The sequence below is a fragment of the Bufo bufo genome, chromosome 3 (genome assembly GCF_905171765.1).
Source record: "Bufo bufo chromosome 3, aBufBuf1.1, whole genome shotgun sequence".
NCBI classification, from domain to species: domain Eukaryota; kingdom Metazoa; phylum Chordata; class Amphibia; order Anura; family Bufonidae; genus Bufo; species Bufo bufo.
Window position 1 is genome coordinate 130,484,865 of NC_053391.1, and position 27,813 is coordinate 130,512,677.

At 44.2% G+C, this 27,813-nt stretch overlaps 1 protein-coding gene across 1 annotated transcript in view; it reads right to left on the minus strand.

Annotated features, from left to right (window-relative positions):
• Nucleotides 1–4,120: 4,120 nt before the first annotated feature.
• VTN (vitronectin) overlaps nucleotides 4,121–27,813 on the minus strand; it is a 29,629-nt gene continuing 5,936 nt past the window's right edge. The window contains 8 exon segments of the mRNA XM_040423579.1: nucleotides 4,121–4,318; nucleotides 8,131–8,264; nucleotides 8,266–8,425; nucleotides 9,441–9,593; nucleotides 15,551–15,707; nucleotides 23,738–23,877; nucleotides 24,021–24,269; nucleotides 26,694–26,813. Coding sequence (XP_040279513.1) covers nucleotides 4,191–4,318; nucleotides 8,131–8,264; nucleotides 8,266–8,425; nucleotides 9,441–9,593; nucleotides 15,551–15,707; nucleotides 23,738–23,877; nucleotides 24,021–24,269; nucleotides 26,694–26,813 — 1,241 coding nt within the window. The 3' untranslated portion in view covers nucleotides 4,121–4,190.

The following is a 27,813-nucleotide window of genomic DNA, read 5'->3' on the forward strand; positions in this document are numbered from 1 at the left end:
AAATAGCCTGCCATCATCTTTAGGGCTCATGCACACGAACGTATTTTCGTTCCGTTTTTTTTTTTTTGCAGACTGTATGCAGAACCGGTCATTTCAATGGGTCTGCAAAAAAAACAGAAGTTACTCCATGTGCATTTTGTTTCCGTATCTCCGTTCCGCATTACGGACAAAGATAGGAGTGTTCTATTAGGGGCCAGCTGTTCTGTTCCTCAAAATACAGATTTTTTTGCAGATTTGTTTTTTGCAGACCACAAAATATATACGGTTGAGTGCACGAGCCCTGAAATACTGATCAAGACAGCCGTCATTCATAGAGTAATTTGATGATTCCTCTATATAGATGCGCCAACAAGACTTTTTTTTCAATCTAAAATAACGGATCTCAGATTGAAATGGCTCAAATGGATGCCAAATGTGCTTAACTGATGCTCAGGATCCGTGAAGGATTAGTGTTTGGTCCATTTTGTCATCTGTGTTTCACTGACAGCTGATAATTTATTTCCATAGCATCTCCTCCTATTGGTCCATGAAATACGGATGGCATCCATGTTGCGTCCGTGTTTTTCACGGACCCACAGACTATAATGGGCATGAAGGATCCGTGATCATGGACATAATAGAGCATGCTTCTGTGCTAAAACCACGGACTGTGCCAAAACACTGATGTGCGAATACACACACCAAAATGAATGGGGACATGTGCTGTCTGTGGAGAACGCGTACAGCGCACGTCAGTGAATCACTGACTGGTGAATGAGGCCTGGTTCTGCAGTCTAGTCATCTGCTGTAGCTGATCTGGTCCACTGGGTTTAGTTCTCTGGCCTCTGGTCACCGTCAAGGCATGGACATCAGCCCTGGCTGTCCTTGGTGTCCACAGCCATGTTTAGTGTAGCTACCTCTCATCTACGGCCATATTCCATCTCAGCATCACCAGCCAGAGACCTCTCCTCTGCCTGTTCCTTGGCTTTGGAGCAGTCTCTGCGTCCGCTCCATGCTGCAGTAGCTACCACAACAGGACCTTCTTTGTGTGCACCCCGAGCAGGGCATGTGTCCTAAACTGGCTGGTCCAGTTCTTATATACAGGGTCCCTCTGACATCAGCAGTGACATCAAAGAGGGTTTAGCTTTTACCCCCTCACTGCTCTTCCAAGCAGAGACCAGTTTACAGTGCATTGGTGGTGGAGCAGCAGCACCATCTAGTGACCAGATCTCTCCACTACAACTCATTATCTCTTACACTTCAGCTGCTGACATTTTCATTGTAATCAGGGCAACAATGGAGCAGCAGCATTGCCCATATATGCGGTCGCGCAGCTTTTATAGTCCCCCTGCTCAGAGCCTTTGTAGGCCTGTTCACTGCGGTAGCCCACAGGCTTGGACATCAGGTCATGCCATGGCTGTGGCTCACCCCGCACACAATTTTTGCTGCATGCATTGTCATGGTAGGTGGCCCAAGAACTTGGAACAGACACCAGGCATGCTGCACACAGTGCTGGCAAGCTTCTGAGTTTTATACAGAACTCAAAGACTGCTACCACCCATCTGAACTTCTGAAATGGAGAAAGGGGGGTGGGAAAGGAGTTGTGTTATCACAGCTCATTTGATGTTGGAGGAGTGTTCTTGGGTATAGCTAGGGGGTGAGCAGCTGGGGTACTTGTCCCTGGTGCAAAGCTAGGGGAAAGATTAGAATGCCTATCCTGCCAGTTGTCACTTAATGGGGTTCTTCCCAGTCACTCCAGCTCCTCCTCATTTGCTTCCTCCAATTCCTCCCCTCTTGGCCTGTGTAGACATGCAGGGCAGCTATGGGTTACCCACCCTTCTTCTTGCTTGAAAGCTGGCATCCTAAGCTTTCAAACAATCCCAGAATCACAGCATTCTATTAACTACATTGGAAGACATAGCTGTTAGAAATAGGGTTGGCAGTGATTGCAGCTGAAAGTGGAAGTAAAAACTGCTTTCACTTCCGACTTGATTTCTAACAGTTATATCTTCAGATATAGTAACATAATGCTGTGATTCTGGTATTGTTTGAAAGCTTGGAACACCAGCTTTCAAACGAGGCATATCTCTGGCTGCTACCAGTCCCAAGATATTAGCAGCTAAAGTAGCCTTCCCCTCTTCAGTCTGGTTTACTTTGGGCACTTGGGACAGCAAAGCCTGCCCAGCTGGGCACTTAGGAGCCATTTTTATCAGAATAAGGGTCCTTTCACAGGTCCGTAGTTCCGGGTCCACATTCGTAGTTCCATTCAGCGGCCCCGCAAAAAAAATAGAGCATGTCCTTTTCATGTCTGTTATCATGGACAAGAATATGCATTTCTATCATGGGGCCGGCCATGTGCGGTGTTCAAAATGCAGAACGCACATGGCCGGTATCCATGTTTTGTGATTTTGCGGACCGCACCGGCGTGTGAACGAACCCTAAAAGTGCTTTTCCTGGACATGGAATAAAGACACAAAGTACACACTGGTATGTTTGGAATGTGTTTGAAATCATCTCTGGGGCAGTGCTGTTAGTTGTATTAGTGAAAATGGTGTGACAGTCTCCCTTTAAAACATTTTTAAAAAAAAAGTGGACTTTCACCCCCCCCCCCCCATGTAAGTATCTAGAGAAACAGCCTCTGGTCAGGCTATTTAAGTGGGAAGGGGATGTAGGGTCTATATCTGAGGATCAGTGGCCCAGTGCTGTCCCTAATGTGCCTCTTAGTGAGGGTAGCTGGCTTTCACAATTAGAAATTCTTCATATAGTTAATAAAACTGGTCTTTCTCAGTTGACCTCCATGTGTGATTTCTGGAAACACTAATAAAAAAAAAGCTGAAATATTGCATAAGAATTAGAGTGCCGTGTTTACTTTCTTCATTTCTCAATCATATAGGCATAAGGTCTGATGCCAAGTGTGCAAAATTTAAGTTCGAGTCTGCTGACCTTATGCATATGCTGCAGGAGTGATTGTATACTGGAATCTGGAAACGTCATCAGAGTTGTCAGTTGAGTTATTCCTTAAATATATCTAGGGATCCGAAGGTCTGCCTATTGGGATAAGTGGATGAATTAACTGTGAACACATCAAAAGGTTGTTGTAGGTAATTTATTGACATACATTGATTGAATCCAATGGAAAGCTATTGTCTCCACCTGTACTGAGAGTATTTATAGACAAGGTAAAGTTGCTATTACTGTATGAAAATGCAATATTGCACAAAAGAGGAACATACTCCAAATATGAAAAGTTATGTTCGCCATGGTTGGACACACCCGGTCTAGCTACTCGCACTTTGTTGAATAATTGGTGCTACACACTTCTGGTTAGATCAAATACCATGTGAGTGGTGATTTTACAGCCTGTAAGGGTCTACTTTCAGGGTGCCCTTTTTGCACACTACAGGATGGGTCTCCTTTGTGTGCATGTGCCTTTCCTGTATTTCCTGAACTTCCTTTGGATGGACTATATAACCGTCGACCGTAATGGTGTAGGAAGATAAGTACGAAGTTTAGGGAAGTTCTTTTTTTTTTAAATTGTATGTATACTATGTTGAAAAATCAATAAAAAAAAATCTCATTCATCTGATTCTAGGAAGTTAGGGTTCACTCACATCACCGTTCAGCTTTTCCGTTCTCCTGCTCCGTTTAGGAGCAGGAGAACGGAAAGGACGGAGAAGGCACATAACTGAGCCAAATGGAGCCTAAGGACCCCATAGACTATAATGGGGTTCGTTATGTTTCCGCTTAGAAGATGATTTTGGAGCAGAGACAAAAGTTGTGCATGCAGGACTTTTGGCTCTGCTTCAAAATCATCTTCTGAGTGGAAACATAACGGACCCCATTATAGTCTGTGGGGTCCTAAGGGCTCCGTTTGGCTCAGTTATGTGGCTTCTCTGTCCTAAACGGAGCAGGAGAACGGAAGGGCTGAACGGTGATGTGAACGAAGCCTCACAAGGCCATTGCTTGGCCACTACCAATACATAGTCACCTGTCTCCCAATTTTATCAAAAATACTTTACATTTCTCTCTTCATAACATAAAACAGAAGTAATTTTGTTTTACAATAAAATTACATATATCATGATCACATGTTTAGTAAATTCTGGTGGCTAGGTTCACTAATACATCTTAGTTCATGTCATAGAAATATAAAATTCTAGAATTTATTGTGTTTTTATTCTGTTTTGTAAAACAAATTGCTACGCAATGTATCAGCCTCTTGACTTCTTTTCCTTAGAAGATTTCTCGCATCCCAGCCAGTATTGTGCAATGGATCGTGGGTAGCGAGGAGAAACGTGGTCCACACGCTTTGTCTGCAGGTTTACACGGTAATACTTATCTGGAAGTATTAAAAAAATAGAAATTATGACATTAGTTCAGAGTTTTAATAATTAGTATATGTGTGTATTACAATGTTTATGAGGAATCCACAGGATATGCTATAAATGTCTGAATTGATCTTTAGAACTGGCCATCCTATTCTAAATAGTATTTAGCATATTTTAAAAGTATGTTTTTAACAGAATCTGCTGAACCAAAATGATTAATTACAGTATGCATGCATAAATCGCAGTATAGGGATTATAAGTATACCAAAAAAAAAAATGTTTAGGGGGTGACAGAAGCCCGTTAAGCAAGGAGTAGACAATGTCATGAACCAAGTACCATTGTTACCTTCAGATATCATATCCTATCACAGTCCAACTCCAAAGCATTGTGTCATACCCCTATGTAATCAGTTGTCATGCTACTGTCACGCTTCGGGTGTGGGAGGGAAACCTACACCGAATGTAGGAGGGAAAGGGTGAGGGGAAAGGCCTGGAAACTAGGGAAAGGAGCAGGTCACCTCCTAGAGAAAACCTAATCAAAGTCCTGACTGACTGCAAGTATGAACTGACCCTGAAGGTAGGTGAGTTCATACTCCGGAACCTAAGTCCTAACTCACCCTGTAGGACCCTGGTACTAATGTCAGGACAAGAGACAACAACCTGTTTCCTCCAAACGGTAGGACCAAACAGAGTCTCCCTCATGCCTAAACACAAAAGACAGGAAAAAGGGCAACACAAGAAAACCAACATTATAAACAAAAGCGAAGGAAGACACTTAGGCTACATGCACACGACAGTGAAAAAAAAGTCTGTTAAAAACAGACACACTGTCTGTTATTAATGGCCATTTTGCATCAGTGTGTGCATCCATTTTATGGCCATGTGTCTGTTTTTAATGTCCGTTTTGCATCAGTTTTTCATGTTGCTACCCTCAGCTTTAATAATGCCCCCATGTAGGCCCCCAGCTAAAATAATTTCCCCCATAGTGTAAGATTTTTTTTTTACTGCCCCCAGCTTAATAATCGCCCCTATTTTGGCCCCAGCTAAAATAATGTGTAGTGTAGGATTTTTTTTTTATTTTTTTTTACTGTCCCCAGCTTTTATAATGCCCCCAATGTAGTCCCCATCTTAAATAATGTCTCCCATAGTGTAGGAATTATTTTATAATGTCCCCAGCTTTAATAATGCCCCAATGTAGGGGCCCCATATTAAATAATTTCTCCCATGGTTTAAATAATGCCCCCTAATTGACCACCACTGTTTTTTTATTTTATTGATTTTACAAAAAAAAAAATACAAAAATATTCTTATCCACTTGCTCACGCTGCAGCAGTCTCTTCTCTTCTTCACTGAACGGGACCTGCCGAAGGTGCGCGATGACGTCACTGTGCAAGTCCCACGTGGTTACGTCACCCCGCATATCGCAGGTCATGCTCAATAAAAGAGAGAATATGCCGCACCACAAGCAAGTGGATGAGGTGTCTTTTTAAAAAAAATTTAACCCCTCCTGGGTAAAGTGTACCCCTTTTTTAACAGCCGTTAGACGGGTGCACTCCTGTCAATTGGCCATTAAAAAACTGTCCCATTGATTTCAATGGGTCCATCTGACCATGAAAACGGCCAAAAATAGGACATGTCCTATTTTTAGACAGACCCTATTCACTGGCCGTTAAAAGAACGGCCATGTAAATAGCCCCATAGACTAATGATCACACGGCCATTATTCATGTGCATGAGGCCTTAACTTCAAATGGCTATGGAAGCACAAGAACTCCACCGAGGTCCGAACACCAGCACTCCACAACAAGGCTGAAGTTGAAGCACGGCATGGTGGGAGAAGCCACAATAAATAGGGAAGGTAAAATGACCACATAAGCAATACCTGAAGCAAGGGGTGTGGCTATTACCAGAAACAACAAGACAGGAATTGATCCACAAGAACCTGTCAGATCAAACCACGCGTTGCTAGTCTCACTGATCTCCTGGCACCCGCCACAGGGACATCCATGACAGCTACATGGCCACTATGTACACAAGCAAAACAGTAAAATTCATTTTAATGGGGCCGCAAAAGATGCGGACAGCACACCTTGTGCTGTCCGCACCCGTAGTTTCGTTCTGCGGCCCTGCAAAAAATATAGAGCATGTCCTATTCTTGTCTGCAATTGCACACAAGAATAGGCATTTCTATAATGGGTCGCCCATTCCTCAAATTGTAGAACGCACATGGGCGGCATCCGTGTTTTGCAGACCGAAAAAATACGGCGGGGGCGTGTGAATGCGCCCTTAGGAGGGAATTTATCATTCCCCTATTCCCCAGTTTTGCGACTTTTAAAATGTCATTGTGACTTTTTTTTGTTGCAACTGGCATTTTTAAGCCATCCTTGCCAGTTCCCGATGGTGGGGTGTAGGCCATGGTGGGGTGTAGGCAGGTCCCTCAGCCATGGCACATTTATCATTACTTACTCCAGAAACTGGCGTAAATGATAAAAGAAATCTATAGCAGGTCCAAGCTTTTGCAAATGTCATTTTGGCACACAGACTGCCGAAGAAGCCTTATAAATTTATGACAAGGCCTGCACATTGTCATAACTAACATGCCTTCTCCAGCAGAGCAGGCCTTATTAAGATCGGTGTATCAAACGCTGGTCTTGATAAATCAGGGCCTAAATGCTTATGCATATGGCAGAAGGGCCTATGCACCACTACATGGTTTTTTGCACTTTTCGCAAAATCAGTTTTCATTATATGTACCAATAAAGTATATAAAAAATCGTGATTGCGTGCGGTCTGGTAATTTTTTTGTAAGTTTGTGCACTGCATGGTTTTTGTAGAGCTTCTTAAGTATGAAGCCATATGACCATTTTTTCGTAAGCTCTGTTCCTAAAGCTAGTTTCACACTCATATTAAAATCTTTTAGCAGCCTCTTCCGACAGAGGAACAGCCTGACTATAATGGGACCCGTGGGGATCCAGCCTGTGTCGGGATTCGGCAGGACAAAAACCTCTGCATGCACCAGTTTTTGTCCGGCCTGTGTCGGGCACTAATGCCGTAAGAAAGCCAGATACCAGCCGTGTTCCATTATAGTCAATGATGACTGGCGGTGCTCTGGCCCTTTCCGTTGATGCCAGACACGATAGACTCCGGCAAGCTGTACCTCTGCCGGAACAGCTTGCTGGAAGACTTTAACACTAATGTGAAACTATCCTAAGTTCAGTGTTTGCTACGTATATAGCAAATATACACCACAAAATGAAGTAAACATAGCCTTACTATCTGTTTCAAGGAAAACATCAGGTTTGCAAATGTAACATAAAGAAACAAATAGACTCTAATTTACAGAACCTCAGTTTCACCAGCAATCACATTGTCCCGGAAGTTTGAAGCTTCTTGTGTAAGCCGAGATGCTTCAATGCGGGGTATCATGACAGAGAAATGGTCTGTCTTAGCTAATGAACTGGGCCAGACTGCCATCCCCCTTCACCACGTCACCTACACATAGGAAGGGGGATCCTGTGTTGGAGAGTCTCTGCTTACAGGAGAAGCTCCGGACTTCCAGGACCACGTGACTGTGGGTGAAATTGGGCCATGTGTAAAGTTTCTGTAAAGTTTTGCACATTAGGAAGTTTTATTTAACATTTGCAAACACCTATTTTTCCTGCTTTGGACATCCCCTTTAAATATCTGTAAAAGTGCAATAAAACTTTTTTAAATCACTGCCTTCATTGGGTTTTAGTTTGTTTGGGTCAACTGGTCACTCCTTCTTGATAACTACAGTACGCCTATTGTCCAATCTAACCACAGGCTATAAGATCATACACACCATTTTTAAAGAAGTAAACACTTTGTATTGGCTGGCATTTTGGAGGACTTTCAAGAGGAACCCAATCAGGATCATCTTCTTCATCATCATAATTAAAACTGCCGAAAAGGTCAAATGTATCAAACCAGCTATCCGTTTTTTTTGCTCTTTCTTCGGTTGGTCTTTCGTCTTCTACTACGACGTAGAGGAGACTTTTTCTTTTCAGGAACATAAAGTCTACTTGGCAGCACAGCATCAACTGTACTTGGAACACCTTTCCAGTCTTTGCTTATACAGCGGGGAGCTTCATTGCTGTCTGAAATCAATATATATGAATCATTGTAATTAAAAAAAAAATATGAATACATATACAAAGATTCCAGTGTGTAAATTACATGTAAATTGTAAACGTTACAGGATGATTAATACAAATCTATAACTTAATTTTGACTGATGGTGGATAACCCATTTAGATATGTCAGTTTATCACTTTCTAGAATTTCCTGGTTGACTGAAGCTGTTTTGTGCTGAAATAGTACATAGGAGCGGAATAAAACAGAGGTGCCGACCAAGAAAGAAACTGCTGTAGATAATATTTGCCACAATTATGGAAGAATCCACAGGTTAATCTGGAAATTAGTTTTGGTGCAGATTTGCTTGCAGATTTCACAGTGGAAAACAGAAAAAAAAAAAACACTGCCACAATATGTGGCTACCGTGCTTGGCCCCATTCCAGCATCTGTACAACCAAGACTCCTGTGGTGATTGTTTCATGTGACGCCGGGTTGTACAGAGACCAGCACAGGAACAGGCAAGGGTGTCACTTAAGTGCCAGGGAAGGTGAAAACATTGGTATTTTTTATTTAAGAATCAGAATCCAGACTTCAATATGTGCTCATATTTAGTTGCAGCTGAGGAACAGAATACTGGAGTTGCCATATCCGGTGTAGCCGGATACTGCTGGGGCCCAGGGGATCCTATTCACTATAATGGGACCCAAAGGGTTTCTGGCATGAATGCTGGCATTCTGCTGGATAAAAAAATACTGCTGCATGCCAGAAACATGACGGACCCTATTATAGTGAATGGGATCTATCGCCCCCTCCACAAGGGTCTGGCTATTTCACTTATTGCACTTCCAGTATATTGTTCCCCTGCTGGAAAAGAATACCGGAACGCCTACCTTAACTTGATTATTCATTATAAAATGCTGAAATAATACTGCCTCACAGTGCCCAAATATATATATATATATATATATATATATATATATATATATACATACACACACACACACACGAATACTGTATACCATATTTTTGCAGACTTACCACTAAACCATCCTCCAAAGAAAGAGCCAAGGTCTAGTCCCCTGCTGTCATATTGGATCATTACATATCGTGTGAACATGTCTGATGGGGATGAAGCAATACACTCTTCCATGCTGGGTTGGTTTTTGAATTCATACTGCCAATACTGACTACCTACAGTGAAGAAATATGAATTTACAGATTATGCTAAATAAATATATTTAAGGCTTATTCCATCACAGATATTGAGATGCAATCACTTTCTGATCATTAGATTGAGGGGACTGCTGAGATGCGGCACCACTTCTTTGGTTCTCTGACTCCTTCAACCTTTATTTACTGCACAGGCAGGTGCCAGGAGTGATGCTCCAGTTATAAGTCATTTCCTTGTTTTAACACAAATTCAATGATTTGAGAATATATAGGCTTAACAGGCTTAGTGATAAAAAGTGTGATTAAATATAAGGTTAAACAGACAAATCACATACAGAATAAATAATAAGCAATCACATGGCCTGCCCAGTACAAGATGGGGGGAACAACAGACGCCATGAAGCCTCTCCAGGTGAAACGTACGTCGAGGTGCAGCTCATTGGTCACACGCTCTGGGTCCAGCATATCATGGGTAATATATGTTTTGTTGCTATGCTTAGCTAGCTGTCATTTTTTTTCCTTTTCCATACTTGGCACACTCGCCTCTGCTTGTATTTACAGCTCATTGGCTATTCGCATATTTCATGCGGCTATCCTAGGCCCCTGGGCGGGCTGGTCTGCCATGTGTGGTCTCATCTCATATTCTGTTCATTTACTTTCTCTTTGCATGCAGCATACATATGAGTATATGTTACGTTGAGTGAACCTACAGTTCTCATATATTTTATGCTGGTGTATACCCAGGACTGTGACCTCTTTTTCCTTGCCAGCTGGGTGTTTGTTGTTGTATATGATCTCCTTACATGGGGTCTCCCCCTCTCCTGTACCCTTGTGCCTTATGTCTTATATATTGTCTGTTATTTGATCATGTCTTAATAAATTACATATATTTTATATGTGCGTCTCTCCCATCTTTCTTTGGGGTTATTGGTTTTGTTCTTGTGTTGGCTTTCCCTAATTCCTGCCAGTATGAGCAGATCCTGATGGTGGAAAAACTCATACCCCGGATAGGCAACAAGTACTTAGCTTAGAAATGTATGGAGAAGCAGGAGATCCAAGACAAACCAGCACTAGCAACTCCGAGCAGAAACTATCAATCGCATGGTCAGCAGTATGAGGCGGATCTAAATAGAGCCTCATCACTGATAATGAGCGGCACCTGAGGAGAGGTGAGATCCTGCCAAACAACAACATACATAGAGGAAAACAGAGAGACCTGTCAGATAGCCTCTTGTGCAGCAAGTCTATCCGATCTTCTCACCTCTCTCACAGGAGGGACCGTGACAGTACCCCCCTTCTATGGGTGGCCTCCGGACACCCAGGACCGACTTTATCAGGATGCGCCCTGTGAAAGGCCCTCACAAGGCGACTGGAATTCACGTCGGTCGCAGGAACCCACATTCTTTCCTCTGGACCGTTCAAGTGCACGAGGTACTGAAGAGATCCACAAAGAATATGTGAGTTCACTATCCTGGCAATCTGATACTCAAGATTACCATCCACCATGACAGAAAGTGGTGGCAGGGAGGACAGTTCAGCAGGTTCAACATATCTTTTCAGCAATGACTTGTGAAACACATTATGAATCTTCAAAGCCTGGGGAAGCTCAAGACGAAAAGCAACCGGATTAATAATGGCAGAGATCTTGTATGGCCCAATAAACCTTGGCCCCAACTTCCAAGAGGGTACCTTCAACTTAATGTTTCTGGTGGACAGCCACACAGAATCACCCACTCTCAGGTCTGGACCACTCACACGTCTCTTGTCAGCCATACGTTTATACTTTTTGCCCATTTTATTTAAATTGTTTTGAATCTTCCGCCAAATAGATGACAATGAAGAGGTGAATCTTTTCTCTTCAGGTATACCAGACGTCTCAGTACCAGAAAATGTGCCAAACTGCATATGCACCAAAAAACAGTGACTTATCAGTGGACTCCTGTCTACGGTTATTTATGGCAAACTCAGCCAATGAAAAAAATGAAGACCACTCCTCTTGATTCTCAGAGACAAAACATCTCAAATATGTCTCCAGATTCTGGTTAGGATGAAAGGCCGAAGAGAAGGACAATTGGACCCCCAGACGAGTACAGAACGCCTTCCAACAAATTGAGTCCCTCTATCAGACACCACATCAAAGGAAATGCTGTGTAGTTTCACGATGTTATCGACAAACACTTGAATGAGAGTTTTGGCATTAGGTAAACCTGATAATGGTATAAAGTGCGCCATCTTGCTGAAGTGGTCAGCAACCACCAGAATCACAGTTTTCCCAGAAGAATTAGGCAAATCTGTGATAAAGTCCATGGGCAAATACACACTTCTCTATTTTGGCATACAATTTATTCCCTCTTAGGATCTGTAAGACCTGTCTCACGTGATTCTTATGCGTCTCCATATCAGGAGAATAAATTTAAATATCATCCAGATAAACCACCACAAACCTGCCCACCAGATGATGAAAGATGTCATTGATGAAGTGTGAAAAAACCGCAGGAGCATAGGGACAAACCAAAAGCATGACCATATTCTCCAAAATGACCCTCAGGAGTATAAAGACCGTTTTCCATTCGTCCCCTTCCTTGACTCTTATCAGATTATATGCCCCCCCTCAAATCTAGCTTAGAGAACACCTTTGCGCCGACAATCTGATTGAATAAATCTGGGATCAAAGGAAGGGGATAGGGATCATAGATAGTGATGCGATTAAGCTCATGGAAGTCTAAACATTGCCTAAGGCCCCCTTTCAACACGGGCGAGATTTCCGCGCGCGGGTGCAATGCATGAGGTGAACGCATTGCACCCCGCACTGAATCCGGGACCCATTCATTTTATATGGGGCTGTGCAGATGAGCAGTGATTTTCACGCATCACTTGTGCGTGAAATAAGGTTGACGGGGCAATCATACTCCCGATGAGGAGGCAACTCCTGGTATTCATGCTTAGAGAATACATCAGAAAAATCCGAAAGAAAAGGAGGTAACATTTTAGTAGTTACAACAGAAAGCGACTTGCTAAGACAGTTGTCAAGGCAGAAATCACTCCAAACGAGAATCTGTCTCGCTTGCCAATCGATAGTAGGGTTATGATTGGTTAACCATGGTGAACCTAACACCAGAGGAGCAGGCAAACCCTCCAGCACAAAACATGAAATGGATTCAATATAAGAATCTCCCACCTTTAGGCGAATGTCCTGCACCATTTGAGACAGACACTTTTGAGAGAGAGGGGCAGAATCAATCGCAATACACAGAAATATTTTTGTTTAATGCGCTTGTTGTCAAACCATGCATACGGACAAACTGGCCATCCACTAGGTTAACCCCTGCCCCACTGTCAATAAATACTTCCATTTCCACAGTTTTGGAATCTAGCGCCACCTTGGCAGGCAGGAGAAATCGGGTACTACCGGTAAAGGACAAAAGTACATTCTCAACTTCCTCATCCACACTAGCAAGAGTGAGAAGAGGACTAGACACATTAGGACTTTTTTTTCCCTTTTCACCTTGATGTTTAATATAAGGACATACGTTAACAAAATGTCCTCCTTGACCACAGAAAAAGCAAAGTCTCTTCTTAACCCTAAAGTTTTTATTACCTGGTCCAGATGTGACCTGACCCAATTGCATTGGCTCATCACCAGCCACAAGCTCGAGTGTCTCTTTACCCAGAGTGTCAGAAGAGACCGCTTCCCTGTATAATAATACGTCCCGAACGAGAGGAACTTTAGATCTCTCCCTCAGGCGTCTATCAATACGCACCGCCAGAGACATGGCCGCCTCCAATGACTCTGCCATGGCGTCCTTCAGGTTCTCAGACAGTCCTTGACAAAATTGGCTACGGAGAGCCCACCTCCTAAATTCAGAGCAATAGGACTCAACTGAATGCTCTCCCTGCCGCAAGCAAAGCAATTTAGATTGGGCCAGGGAAACCCGATCTGGGTCATCGTAGATAAGTCCCAGAGCTCTGAAAAATTAATCTACCGACCGGAGGGATTGTGAACCAGTCGGCAAAGAGAAAGCGCAAGACTGAGCATCACCTTTCAGCAACAAAATAATAATCCCCACTCTCTGACTCTCGTCCCCAGAAGAACTAGGACGCAGTCTGAAATATAATTTGCACGATTCTCTGAACCGAACAAAGTTGTCACTTCCCCCGGAAAACCTATCCGGGAGAGCAACCTTTGGTTCATGGAAGGCCTGGTTCCCGCTGCCGCAACTGTGAACGACCGTGCGGAAGTCAGCCACCTCCAAAGACAGCCCCTGCATACGATCGACCAGTGCAGAAACAGTATCCATAGCTGCACTGACAAAGGATAACGGTTTAGGCGGTTGATAATGTCACAGGTTAAGGGGAAGGGAAAACACCAAATACACACTACAACGAATAGACAACAATTTAGGCCTCAAAAGCTAAGGAAGAGGGATGGTGACCACCTAGTAATGCCTAGGCCTTTCCCTAACTCCTGCCAGTATAAGCAGATCCTGATGGTGGAAAAACTCATACACCGGATACCTAAAGCCCTGCTAAAACTTACGAGCCCTAGGATAGGTAGCAGGGGATGAGCCAGCTGGTTCCTTCCAGAATGAAGGATCCTGCGTCTCCCTGAGGCCTAGAAACAACACACACCAGATAATAAGAAACAGCGAAGGCAACAAATACTTAGCTTAGAGCTGTATGGAGAAGCAGGACATCCAAGACAAACCAGCACTAGCAACTCCAAGCAGAAACTATCAACCACATGGTCAGCAGTGTGAGGCAGATCTAAATAGAGCTTCATCACTGATAACGAGCGGCACCTGAGGAGAGGTGAGATCCTGCCAAACAACAACATACACAGAGGAAAACAGAGAGACCTGTCAGATAGCCTCATGTGCAGCGAGTCTATACAATCTTCTCACCTCTCACAGGAGGGACCGTGACAGCACTGTAATACAGGAGTACAAGCAATCAAAGGTTTAGGTCCCCTAAGGGGAATGCTAAAAATGTTAACAAAAGTTAATGTTTTTAAACATAGTTAAATATTTTTTTAATATATATGATAGATATTAACAAAAAGCAAACAATTATTTTTCTTTTAAAAGCTGTAAAACATAACAAAAAACATATAAATTTGGTATCTCCATAGCCGTACTGACTTGCAGAATAAAGTTAACATGTCATTTTTACCATGCAGTGGAAAGCGCAAAAACAAAATCCTAAAAACAATGGCAAAATTGTGTTATATCTAAAAGTTATACAATACAGTTGAGGTACCCCAAAATGGTGGGATTAAATATACAACTTGCTAGGATATGCTATAAAAGTCACATAAGTGGGATCCCACTTCTGGGGCCACCTATCTCCCGAACGGGCCCCATGTGTAGCATGCTTTCTATAAATTTCTATGGAAGTTCCGAAAATAGCCTAGTGAACTTGGCTATTTTCGGGAGTTCCATCGAAATAAATATAGGGTGACAGCTCATATATGGCTGCTCTCCACTCACTTGGAGATAGTTGTGGCTCCCAGAGGTGGAAGCCGCACCTATCTAAAATTGGTAGCATATCCTAGCGATATGCCACCAATGTCTCAGATGAGACAACCTCTTTAAAAGGGTAGTCCAGAATTTTCCTTTTTATATTTCCCCATCCACTAACCACCCAGCGGGACCTGTGAAGAGATAGATACTTTCCTGCCTGGCAACTTCCGGCAGAGATGGGGCCATGTGCGCCACTGCAGCCAATCACTGGACTCAAGGTGATATGTCCCCATGCAGCACATCACTGCTGGGTCATATGCTGCTTGGGGACACATCACTGCTAAGTCCAGTGATTGGCTGCAGCAGCGTACATGCCACCATCCGTAAAGATAATTATATATTTTTTGTCTTGTTTTTTTTAAATATGATTTTGGATGGACTCACACATGCAGTATATGTGGCATTTATGAGCCAAACACAGAAGTGTACCAAGAGTATCTTGGTGTTGATGACCATTACCTTTGAAGAAGTATGCCTTTTCAGTGCCCTGATAATCACTGGCTGGAAGGGAAAAGGCAGCATCGATATCGTCTGGAATGTTTGAAAATCCATCGTCAATGGCACGTGGGTATCCAGAGTCCATGGTTTCATCAGAAAACCGCCAATATTGTGTACCCTATGAAATCAGGTGGGGATAAGACTATGTGGTCCTTCAGTAGTTTAACATATAGGAAAAAGCATTATATTAAGACATGTAATAATGAAGACAGATCTGTATTTGAGTAAAGAGAAGAAAACTTCCCTGCTGTTCCCTGCAGCCACAGTACAGTGTTGTACAAAATTTCGTAGTCTAGTTTCACACTTCCTTTAGGATTTCCAGCAGGCTGTTACGGCAGAGTTCTTTGGATCCGGCATTGCCGGATGTTACTGAAATGCTCACCAGCCCCTTTGACTATAATGGGGTCTGGGGGAGATATGGCCACTACCCGGCAAATATGCTGGGATTCAACCGGACAAAAACTGCTTCACGGGTAGCGGCTGTATCGCCACCAGACTCTTTTAAAGTCAAAGGGGCCGGATCCAGAGAGCTACTATAGAACTACTAACGGAAGTGTGAATGAAGCCAACAGGATTACTTATATGAAAAGAAGCGGCCTAAACCTGGCCATACACAGTGTGTACTAATTTATGTTAGAGGGGCCAGTATTATATCATGGATGGATCTGTATAAGGCCTCATGCACACGACCATTCAGTTTTTTGCAGTCTGCAAACCACGGATCCGCAAAAAACGGAAGCTGCCCGTGTGCCTTCCGCAATTTGCGGAACGGAACGGGCGGCCCATTGTAGAAATGCCTATTCTTGTCCGCAAAATGGACAAGAATAGGACATGTTCTATTTTTTTGGCGGGGCCACGGAACGGAGCAACGGATGCGGACAGCACATCCGCATCCTGTCCGCATCTTTTGTGGCCCCATTGAAGTGAATGGGTCCGCATCCGAGCCGCAAAAATGGTGGCTCGGATGCGGACCCAAACAACGGCCGTGTACATGAGGCTTATGTAGGAGTGTAACACCCCAGAGTTGTGTTACGAAACTCTTCTACCCTGCTACAATCTCCTAAGAGCATTAACTTTGTCATCAGATGTAATTTTACATGATGTAATTCATAGATGTGCATAAAACCTTGTTAAATCTAATAATTGCTGTAATTTCCATGTTCACCAGCAGGTGGCAGCAATGTGTTAGCAAGGACTTAGGTTCAGTTTAGTATTTCTAAGCTGGAATAGTTTATTCAAGTGAGCCAGGATCCACGAGTCCAGCCGTACCCAGGTAGGAGACACCGTTGACACCATTATCACCACCATACAGAGACATTACACCACTCTGGCATTCCTAACCTGGGGCGTGAGTTACAACACCTTAGAGGGCCCTGTGACAGTACCCTGCGCACACTGCAATTGGCGTCACGAACAAAACTATAGAGTCTAGACTAATATTCCCAGATCCTGACCCACTGCATAATTTGGCGTCAGTGTAACCATACTACGGTCCTGCTCATTGCAAATTTGGTGTCACTGGAACAGAATCGGATCGAATTGTGTGCCTATCCCTGCCATAACTGGATCCAACTGTGTACCAACAGAACCGGATCCAATTGTGTGCCTTAACAGGATCAAATTGCATGTTTAACACTGCTACAAGGCCTGAGGATTGTGCAAAACCCCAAAAATTGACTTTATTGACTTAATTGCTATGCCAGAATGAGCTACACAGTGCGCACCAGCACTCCAAGGGTTAATTCGCCATATTCGTGTAATGGCGCCGCTTCATGCCCTTCAGAAGCAGGAAAACTCAAGAACACCCTGTCAAGAGCGTGAAAATGCCGAATACGCCCCCCTAGAAGCGGGAACTCTCAAGCATGCCCACCAAGAACTTTGCAATGTGAGCCAAGGGAGTGAAGACTCCTCCCTTTTGGCTCCACCCTCATTCCCTGTACCGAGTAAGAGAGGAGACGCAGGAAACATGGCGCTCCCATCACCCAAGTGGGACCAGATGGCTATCCAAGGAGACCCCGTATACGTAAATTACCCACTGGAGATCTGGGTCTCCCAGCTCATGAAGAGAGCTGGCCCCTGCACGTTCGGAGTGTCCCCGGAGGCTGCACATGCCGCGACTGGTGGAGAGACGGACGCCGCTGTACAAGTCAAGAAGGCCTCCGTTCCCGAACCCGCTCCCGCGGATGAAGACTTCCTATCTCCAGTCCGGACCCCGGAGTCTATGGATTCCTCCGCGACGGCTGCGAAGTCGAGCAAGATGGCCACTGGCGATGAACCTGTTCCCGCGGAAGCCACCGCCGACCAAGTCGCCCAGGCCCTGGACATGCCTGCACCGCTGACGGCACCTGAAGTCCCAGAGACAGCCGCGATCAGCCCAGATGACCACCAGGAGGCACCGGAACCGGTAGGAGCAGTCGCGCTCCCTGAGGCCCCGGCCCGGTCCGAAGCTGCCCCTGCATCATGCCCGGTGGCCTCTGACCCCCCCCGCAGGCCCAAGCAAGCTCCGCAACGCACACCTGCTGGTGCGGTGGAGGCGGCCGGAGTTTCCCCTCCGCTGCTCAGAAGAAACACCCCCGGGGCAGGACGCCTTAATCCCGAGGTCCCAGTCGAGATCACCGCTCACGCCCAGACCGTGTGGGAGTGTAAATCGGCCATTAAAGAGTGGGTCAAGCAAGTGTTAGATGACCCCCGGCCAGGTGACCCAAAATTAATCCTGCGCACTGGGGCCGTACTCTGGTTCTCAGTGGAAAGAGGAGTTGGATTCCTGCAAGACAATTACAGCAGTGAAGAAATATTTGTGGGCCGCCGCTCTGTCATGCGCTCTTACTTGCCCCAGGCCCGTCACAACCTGTATGTGGGGGATCAGGTGGAATACACCCCCATGCTCTCCATCCAAAGCCCTTTCGCTGCCGGTGTGACTTTGCTGGCCAAACCTTTGTCCCCTGCAGTTACCCCAGAGACCTGGCAGGAAGATCCAGGCTCTGCAGGGAGAGTCCGCTGCCTACAAGAGACCCCGGACGGCAGGATGAGGTTCAGAGAACAGCCCCAACCAGAACCGGAGCCCCTCATCCCTGACCTGGCCGCACCACCAACGCTACGGGTGGGCCAGATTAACAACTCTGTGTTAACCTTTAATCCCAGGGTACAGCCATACATACTGCCCTGGAAGCTGCCCCAGGCACCCCCAGTTTGCCTGCCAGAACCCCTTCAGCCAGATCTATTAACCACCTCTGCACCGGCTAGGGATCCAGGTCTGCAGCAGGTTACTGCAGCCTTTCCCAGGCTGGCTGCTCGGCCAAATACCAAGAGCACCACCAGAGGGCAGTGGCGCACCACTACTGCTGCAACCCTGAGCAACCAGAAGCAGGATCGCCCCCTAATGCACTTCAGTAGCTCCAGCAGTGAGGAGGACCTGGACGTCCTTCTCTAAATGCCCTTTTCTGCAACAAAAAAAAGAACTTTTGGTAGCCACAGCGTGGACTGGTCCTGAAAGCTGAGAGACTGTTGGCCAGTTCTGTTTTATCCCGTAGCCTCAAGTTGCAGCCTCAGCCAGATGGCCACCTTTGTTAGGACTCCCCCCAACTACTTTAACCCTTTCTATCCAAGTTTACATTGTTTTATCCCCTTTCTCAGGTTACTTGATAGCCTTATGGAACTACGGTTCTTAATATGCTTCTATATTATGTGCTTTTATATGACATTTTATACCACTCTTTGGATTACAATTAACTCTCGTGTTCCTGTGGATTATAAGTGACTTTTATATGTTTCCAGAGGATTCTACATCAAGCTCTTAAAAAAAAAAAAAAAAATGTAAAAAAAGGACTCAAGTCATATTGGAGCGCATTATGATAGTATTGATTGCACTAATAAATGCACTATGTTTTTGCGCTAATATTTACAAGTCATGCAATGATATAAGCTTGCACCCAAAAAAAAGACTTAAACGTGTACCTGAGCTCTTTGTGATCTCTATGTGATATTCTTGCACTAATTTTGCCTAAATGTTTTCAGGTTATGCAACGTTCAAGTATTATATGCCCATTGTGTGTATTCTTTCCTAGGTGACGCAATGTGACCTCATGCACTTATTGTGAAATTGCACTTAACCTTTGCACTTAGCCAGATATGTAGCAACTTACTCTTGTGTGCCTTGCTTTACAGCTCTTGTTCTCTCCCCCCTTTATATGGACTGCCTATATGGACGCTTAATACTAATGGCCTACACCCGGTGTTATATACCCATAGGTACCCATGGTAGGACCAAGTGGTAAGTCCTGGCAGGTCTAGTAACTACACTGGTAACCCCGCTGCTTCGGGAATGGTTAGAGGAGTTTTTGACCCCTCCTTCCCGTTTGTTATGTGTTCAGGATTGCTCCCATCCTGCGGTGTCTTACAGGAGTTTCATGGGATTATCATGCCCTCCTCCTGTGACTGCCAGAAGTGCATGGAGAAGCTAATACCTCCCCTTCTGTGCCTTTGCCTAAGCCTAAGGTATGGCGCCTCAAACCTTAGAGCCATTTTAGCTACTCATAGTCACCATAGTGATCGTGCTATAAGCCTTATATTTGACTTTGATGCAGGGAAGGGAATACAGGATAAAGCCACACTTCCATTTGCGGGCATTTCATTACATAATGGTGGGATTACAGAGTAAAGACACCCCCATGCTTCTTTTGGTGTTTACAGAGCTCAGAACACTTCAAAGTTAGTAAGTAGTGATTGCTTAGTGCAGACCTTTGGTTCACTGGTTATACCGAGAGGGAAACTTTTAATTAGGACACCCTACTCATGCGGGCAGGAACCTCAGGGTAGACGTTTCATGTTTGTCTTTGTATGTCTTTATATGTATTACATGCAGCACTTTGTATTTAATTGGGTACCCCAGAGCTGGTTCCTCCCCTCCTAAGCATAAGCCAAGGTCCGCTTAACTCGAAGTAAGGGGGAATGTAACACCCCAGAGTTGTGTTACAAAACTCTTTTACCCCGCTACAATCTCCTAAGAGCATTAACTTTTTCATCAGATGTAATTTACATGATGTCATTCACAGATGTGCATAAAACCTTGTTAAATCTAATAATTGCTGTAATTTTCATGTTCACCAGCAGGTGGCAGCAATAGTTCATTCCAGCTTAGCTCCCCCTCTGTGAGCAGAGTGGGCTGTGCCCACATCCTGCAGCATGGGGAGAGAAGGAAGTTAGAGTGAGTGTAGCCCATCCCCTGCTAGGGGTAGGGTGTGGGTGTTAGGAGCTCCCAGATATAGGGAACCAAACCAGGATCTTGTCTCGGCTGAGACATTGATCCCCATCCCCAGCCTGAGCCCTGCAGCCTCAGCTGGATGAAGCAAGCAGACAAACTCCAGTTCCAGGAAGAAAGCATACCCTGAGAAGATAACTGTGAGTAAAGTCCAGAGACCCAGGAGAAGCCATATTCCTACTCAGCTAGTCAGTCCCCATACAGCAGAAGATAGAGAGTGCAGAAGCCAAATTCCTGCCATAGTATAGAGCTACAAAGCAGACGTCCCTTCCTGCAAGCTCCAGGTTGAAAGAGCAGAAGAAAAATTCCTGCCAACCATTGCCAATACCTGCTGGGACCAAAGACTAAAGCTGTATCTTGCTTCGATGAAAGTTACAATCAGTAAAGATAAGTTTGAACTTTACCAAGGGTCTGGATCTCAATTACTGCTGCAAAATCCCTCTATTATTCCTACTAGCACTACACTCAATTTATTGCAAGTGAGCCAGGATCCATGAGTCCAGCCGTACCCAGGTAGGAGACACCATTAACACCATACAGAGACATTACACCACTCTGGCATTCCTAACCTGGGGCATGAGTTACAACACCTTAGAGGGCCCTGTGACTGTACCCTGCGCACGCTGCAATTGGCGTCATTAACAAAACTATAGACTAATATTCCCATATCCTGACCCACTGGCGTCAGTGTAACCGTACTACGGTCCTGCTCATTGCAGGAGGCTTGGGCAGAGAAGTGGCAAAGGAAATTTAACACCAGTAAATGTAAAGGACATGCACTAGGAAAAGGAAAATACATACATACTAACTAGGAAAACACTTGGTAAAACTGGGATGGAAAAAGACTTAGGGATATTAATCCTTAAATGTACTATGACGTACAGAACGTTGTGGTGCAGTGCAGTGTGTATGGAGCTGATGGCCGACACCCGGCCACAATAACTGGGATCGGTGATGACACACACAGTCATTTAATCACTTAGATGCTGTAAATAATGTTGACCAAGGCATCTGTGGGGTTAGAGACTAACCACACATACAATGGGAGGAGGCTTAGAGTCCCACCCATGGTTGGCTGATTTGTTGCAGGCCTTACAGATGCACCTAAATGCTGCCTATAGATGGTAATCAAGGCGCATTTAGATTGGAGTTTATACACCTCCACATATAAATATATGATTTAAATGACAAAAATACGTGGTCTCAAAAGGCAGGAAATGCTCAACCCCAAATGCAGTTGTGCATTTATGCTCGGGGAGCAGATACTGCGCTTGTGGTCTGTTGCTAAGTGTGATCCCCAGCAAAAAATGCATACAGTGGAGGATGCCCACAGCAGACCACAAGTGCCACAAAGACATCCTACACCAGATGGTAAAATGTGTGGATGTGGAATGACCACATACAGGCCTATGATCGTAGATACAGTTGAAATTGTAATATCCATCCCATCAACCGTTCTGGAACTGCAGGACAGCTGCCAAAATCCGTGACTGTCCCGAAGGATCCGGGATGGTTGGGAGGTATGCTCAGGTGAACAGGGTGGCAATGGTGATTGGGTTAATGTGGGTATTTTTTATGCTTTATTTATATGTTATGTTTTTTAATGGAATGGCAGGTAGGTTTTGTAGTGGGACTTGCCATTTCCTCCCCACTCCAGTACAACATTTTCCCCTAGCCCGAGCTGCTTGGCTCAGTACTGGAGCAATAAAGACAGGGCTAGAAGGCTCGGTGTAAACCCTGATCTTCTGTTGTTTTACTGAGTACCTAGGCAAGGAAACCTATGTTTAGTTAGTGTCCAGATGGGCAGATATTTTCTTCCTCTGGATTGGACTTTAGAGTCTTGAAAGTGTGACATGTATTTGTATTCAGCCCCCCTGAGTCAATACTTTGTAGGACACATTTGCTGCAATTACAGCTGCAAGTCTTTTGGGGTATGTCTGTGCCAGCTTTGCACATCTAGAAGCTGACATTTTTGCCCATTCTTCTTTGCAAAATACTGTATTTTTCGCCCCATAAGATGCACTTTTTCCCCCCAAAGCGAATAATAATTAGTGCTTCCATTATGGAAGCGCTCAATTGTACCGGAGGGCCGGGAAGTAATGAATGCAGCGCTCCCCGGTCTCTGTACTCATCACTTCCTGGTCCTCTGCCGTTGGCTGTACTGTGACTGCGCACAGTGTGAGGACACTCTGTGACCTCACGCTGTGCGCGTCGGGTCACAGCACAGCCGACGGCAGGAAAAAGAGAGAAAGCTGGATCCTGGGAGTCCGTGGTGTCCGGAACAGGAGAGGTAAGTTTTTTTTTTTTCATTTGTTCTGCAGCATTGGGTCTCATCTGAGGCATGGGGAGACTCATCTGCGGCATGGGGGGCTGATCTGAAGCATGGGGGCTAATCTGAGGCATGGGGGGATGATCTGAGGAAGGGGGGTCTCATCTGAGGTATGGGGGTCTTATCTGAAGTCTTATTTATATTAGGGCTCTTGTCTGATTGAGGTCTGATTGGGGGTCATTCACATTGGGGTCTGAGCTGAGGACTGATTGAGGGTCTGATCTGAGGTCTTATTGGGGTCTTATTAACATTGGGGGTCTGATCTGAGGTCTGATTGAGGGTCTTATTAACATTGGGGATAAAGATTTGCACCTGTTTTGAACCCGCACCTGGTTTTGGCGCACCTTCACTGATGAAAATCACTATGCAAAAGCAGCCTTATAATGCTTTATTGCTGGTAATCTATTGTTTTTTTGTTAGTGGTGTTTGTAAAATGTGCTCCTCAATATCTATACCTTCTGCTGCACTACTTATTCGCGTTTATAAACATTTTTTAAAACATTTATAGAAAAAGACCATTTAAAAAAAAAAGAAAATATGTAATAGAAAATAATTTTCCCACCTTAAAAATATAAGTCTTTCCCTGGCAGTTTAAGCGAGTAAATGCAGCATCTATTGGACCTTCTATACCCCACACTTCCTTAATGAGTTTTGGGTATCCATCTAGTGCACGGTGATCATCAAGTTCATAAAAGTATTTTCCTATATACGAGAAAAAAAATACATTTGTACTGTACACTAACACTATGGCCATTAGCACCAAATGGAATTGTTACAACATAAAGAAAATCATGTACCGGTATACATCACTAATCCAGAGCTGTGTTATGATAATGTCCCCTTACCTCGGAAAGCATAGATAGAACCATTTTTAAAATTAGTAAAAGCATCAAAGGGTTTCCCACTACATAGCTCATCAGGGCTCTCTTCTGTGGCAGGTGGCGTTATAGTGGGTTCTTCTGTAAAAGTCGCATCAGTCATTTCCACAGGCCCCTCTGCAGGTGCTGTAGTAGTGAAAAACTCTTGATCCAAGGTGTCGCTAAAAGTATCATTAAAGTCATCTTCAGGAAAGGAAAAAACATCTCCTCGTGTCTCTGAAACAGAAGAACAAATACCCACCTAATGATTATCATTTTTAGTGTAAGACATCAAGTAATATCTCTTCCAAATATTCCACCGCAAGTCAGTGGTTTATGGAAAAAGGAGTAGACCTTTATATCATATACGTTAGCTATACTTACAGTATGATGGCAGCCCCCAAGGGCTTGTCACCTAGTAAACATATTTATTGAAGGTGTCTTAACAAGGATGACACAAATTTTGTAGAGAAAAGTTTGGACATTTCTGTGTCCAAAAGATAGAGCAAGATCGGTACCGCCACCTATTGTCACATACTTACCCACTTGCCCTCTAGCACTATCTTTTCTCCCCTCTAGCCGCAGAAATGAATCTTGCATAATGGCTGAAAGTGACTTAGTGATGAGCATGCAGCCTACCGGTCAGGGCAGGATATATAAGGTTATAAGGTTATTTACTGCATGCACCCCTGGACTCCTAAGTACTGATGATGAACTACACACTTACTGAACCCTGGCTTGCCTCACTACCCTCCTGACTACTGCTGCTGTTCCACACACTTTGATCAGCTACATCACCTTTAATTTGTCTCGTCTGTCTACTCTTCTGACTACCATCATTTCCAGATCCTTGGCTTCCTGACTACTTTTACACCTCACCACTGATTCCACCTCTGAATCTGCTTGGCTCGCGTTGCCAACTACTACACTGACCTCACTTCTATCTCCATCTCTGGGTTATACACTACCCTATATGTGTAAATAGAAATACTTTGCCGATGCCCATAGCAATCATACCTCTAGTGCCTTACTTTTGGACAGACTCCCCAACAATTAACATTATCCAGAGAATTAACTACAGGACCAGCTAGAGCAGAGGTGTCACTGGCATTGGCATTCAGGGCCTTTGCCCTGGATTTTAGTTGGGTGACCCTTTTCCCTGGGTGACTGCCACATTCAACTGTATTAGTGTCCATGCCATGCCTCAACTCTATTCCTAGTAGGCTAAAATGGCCTACGAGATGCCAGAACCATGTATATGTTAGTGTAATTACCGCAATGCAGTGACAAAATTTAGCTGCCTGTGGCATGTAGTGTGAGCTGCTCCACTTGATGTGGGAATTAAATGAGTAGTATAGTTTTAAGGTTGTATTATTTCTGTATAATTTTTGTAGACAAAAGATGGGCTCTATTATTTTGTGGGGAGCACAACTAAGAGATCAAAAGCGGAAGATTGTTATTAGTGGTAGTATTACTGTGGAGCACAGGGAGGTATTAATACTAGGGAGGGCTCAGAGGGGGCACTATTACTTTGTGAGGGCACAAAGGGGCACTATTGCCTTGTAGGGATCACAAGAAAGGTTTAATACTTTGGGGGCAAACGGGAATTATAACAAGTGTTGGGCATAAAGTGAGGAATCGTATATGTGAGGCACAAAGGCAAACCAACTATGAATTTGTAAGGGGCACAAAGTAGGCACTATTTTTGTTTAGATGAACAACAGAGGGTACTATTACTGAGGGTACAAAGGGGCATTATTACTTTGAGGGGCACAAAGAACAGCATTATAACTATGGGGCTCACAGAAAGATTATTACTTTGTGGTGGGCATAATGGAAGAATCAGTACTGTTTGCAGCATTACGTTGTGGGATACAACATGGGGTACTAGTATTGTTTGGGCACAAAGGGGGTGCTATTACTGTATAGATGGCCCGAGAGAAGCACTGAAGCTAGCAGCAGGCTTTATATTTTGTTATCTTATTGTACTGGATTCCTCTGCATAGAACAGCATAGACTCTTGTGCGATTCTATACAGCAAAGAAAAGATATACCAAAGTATTCTGGCCCTGATGTATGCCAGAAAATTGTGAATTGAGCCCTATGGATACATTTGAGGTATACGCCTCAAGCCCTACTGGCATATACAGCAACCATAGGAGTGTTTAACATGATGTGAAAGAGCCTAAAGGTGGCCATACACAGTAGATAGAAGTTGGTTGATGGTTGGACAGCAATTGAACAACCATTCATATGGTGAACGTTCGGTTTGCAGACACGGCGATTCCCCTTTTTGTCCATATTGACCATTACAGTTGCCCATATTATGTTCAATGAAACCAGGCAATGGGCGAAAGATCTTTCTAGGAGCCTTCTTTCAAAGAAACATCTTTGGTTCATGAACGATCTTTGAACAATAGATCTTGTGTGTGACTATCGGACTCAAATATTGAACAAAACCAATTTATTTACAAGCAACAATAGTCTGTCATCAATCAGCTAAAACGATTGTTTGTTGTTAAATTTCACCCGACAAACGTTCATTTTGGTTGAAATCATCCGTTTTGATCAACTTTAGACTAATGTGTCTGGCCACCTAAAGAGTCACTTATAAATTTCTAGCTTAGACGAGTTAAACAATAGGCATTGTTACCTTCTTACCTTTTGGTTTGCAGACTGAAATGTAGTCCTGGCAGCAGCTCTTGTAATATATGCATAAGTTATCACATTGACATTTCTTGCCACTATCAAATCCATCTAAACATCGCCCAATGCAGGACTCTGCAACATGAACACAGGAAAACTCTTGTAATTATGCATTAAAGAAGCTGAAGACAGTGAGGGTACGACCACATGACCTCTTATTTCACAAACGAAGACCACACTGTATAGCCGGTCTGCATTCTTAAAGGGGTTTTCTGAGATCTTTAAACTGACAACCTATCTTCTCTATAGCTCATCAGTATCCAGGACGCCCACCAATCAGCTGTTTGAGAAGGCACCGGCGCTTGTTGTAGCACCATGGCCTATTAACAGCTTTCCGTAGGCCATGTGACATCACGTTCACTGGTCACATGGCCTAGGCGCAGATCAGCCCCAATGAAGTGAATGGGGCTGAGCTGCGATACTAAGCACAGCCGCTATCTAATGGACGGCGCTGTGATTGGTGAGCAGAGAGAAAGCTGTGGCACTACTGTGAGTACCGGTGCCTTCTCAAACAGCTGATTGGCGGGGATCCCGTGTGTCAGACCAACAACGGTCAGATACTGATGACCTATCCAACCTATCCAGAGGATAGGTCATCAGTATAAAGATCTTGGAAAACCCTTTTAATGGCAATGCGGCACTGTCAGTACTCATCATCATAACTTCTATAGCCAGGACAATGATGGAGCCTGGAGGTGTGTACCTAAACCTCAAGGCTCCAACATTGTCCTGGCTATAGCAGAAGCCTTAACATTAATAGTCCAGTTCCTTATTTCCTCCCTGCACTGATCATAGAGATGAGTGGAGGGAGGACTACAGAGGACTGGACTGGCAACAGTGAACCCATCAGCGCTGCACCCAGAAATCCAGTTGCATTTTTATATCTAGGCCTTACATAGTGTATGTTGTATTGTGAGCCTTGTCATGTAAGAAACTGTGCACTTAAAGTGGTATACAGGGAGTGCAGAATTATTAGGCAAGTTGTATTTTTGAGGATTAATTTTATTATTGAACAACAACCATGTTCTCAATGAACCCAAAAAACTCATTAATATCAAAGCTGAATATTTTTGGA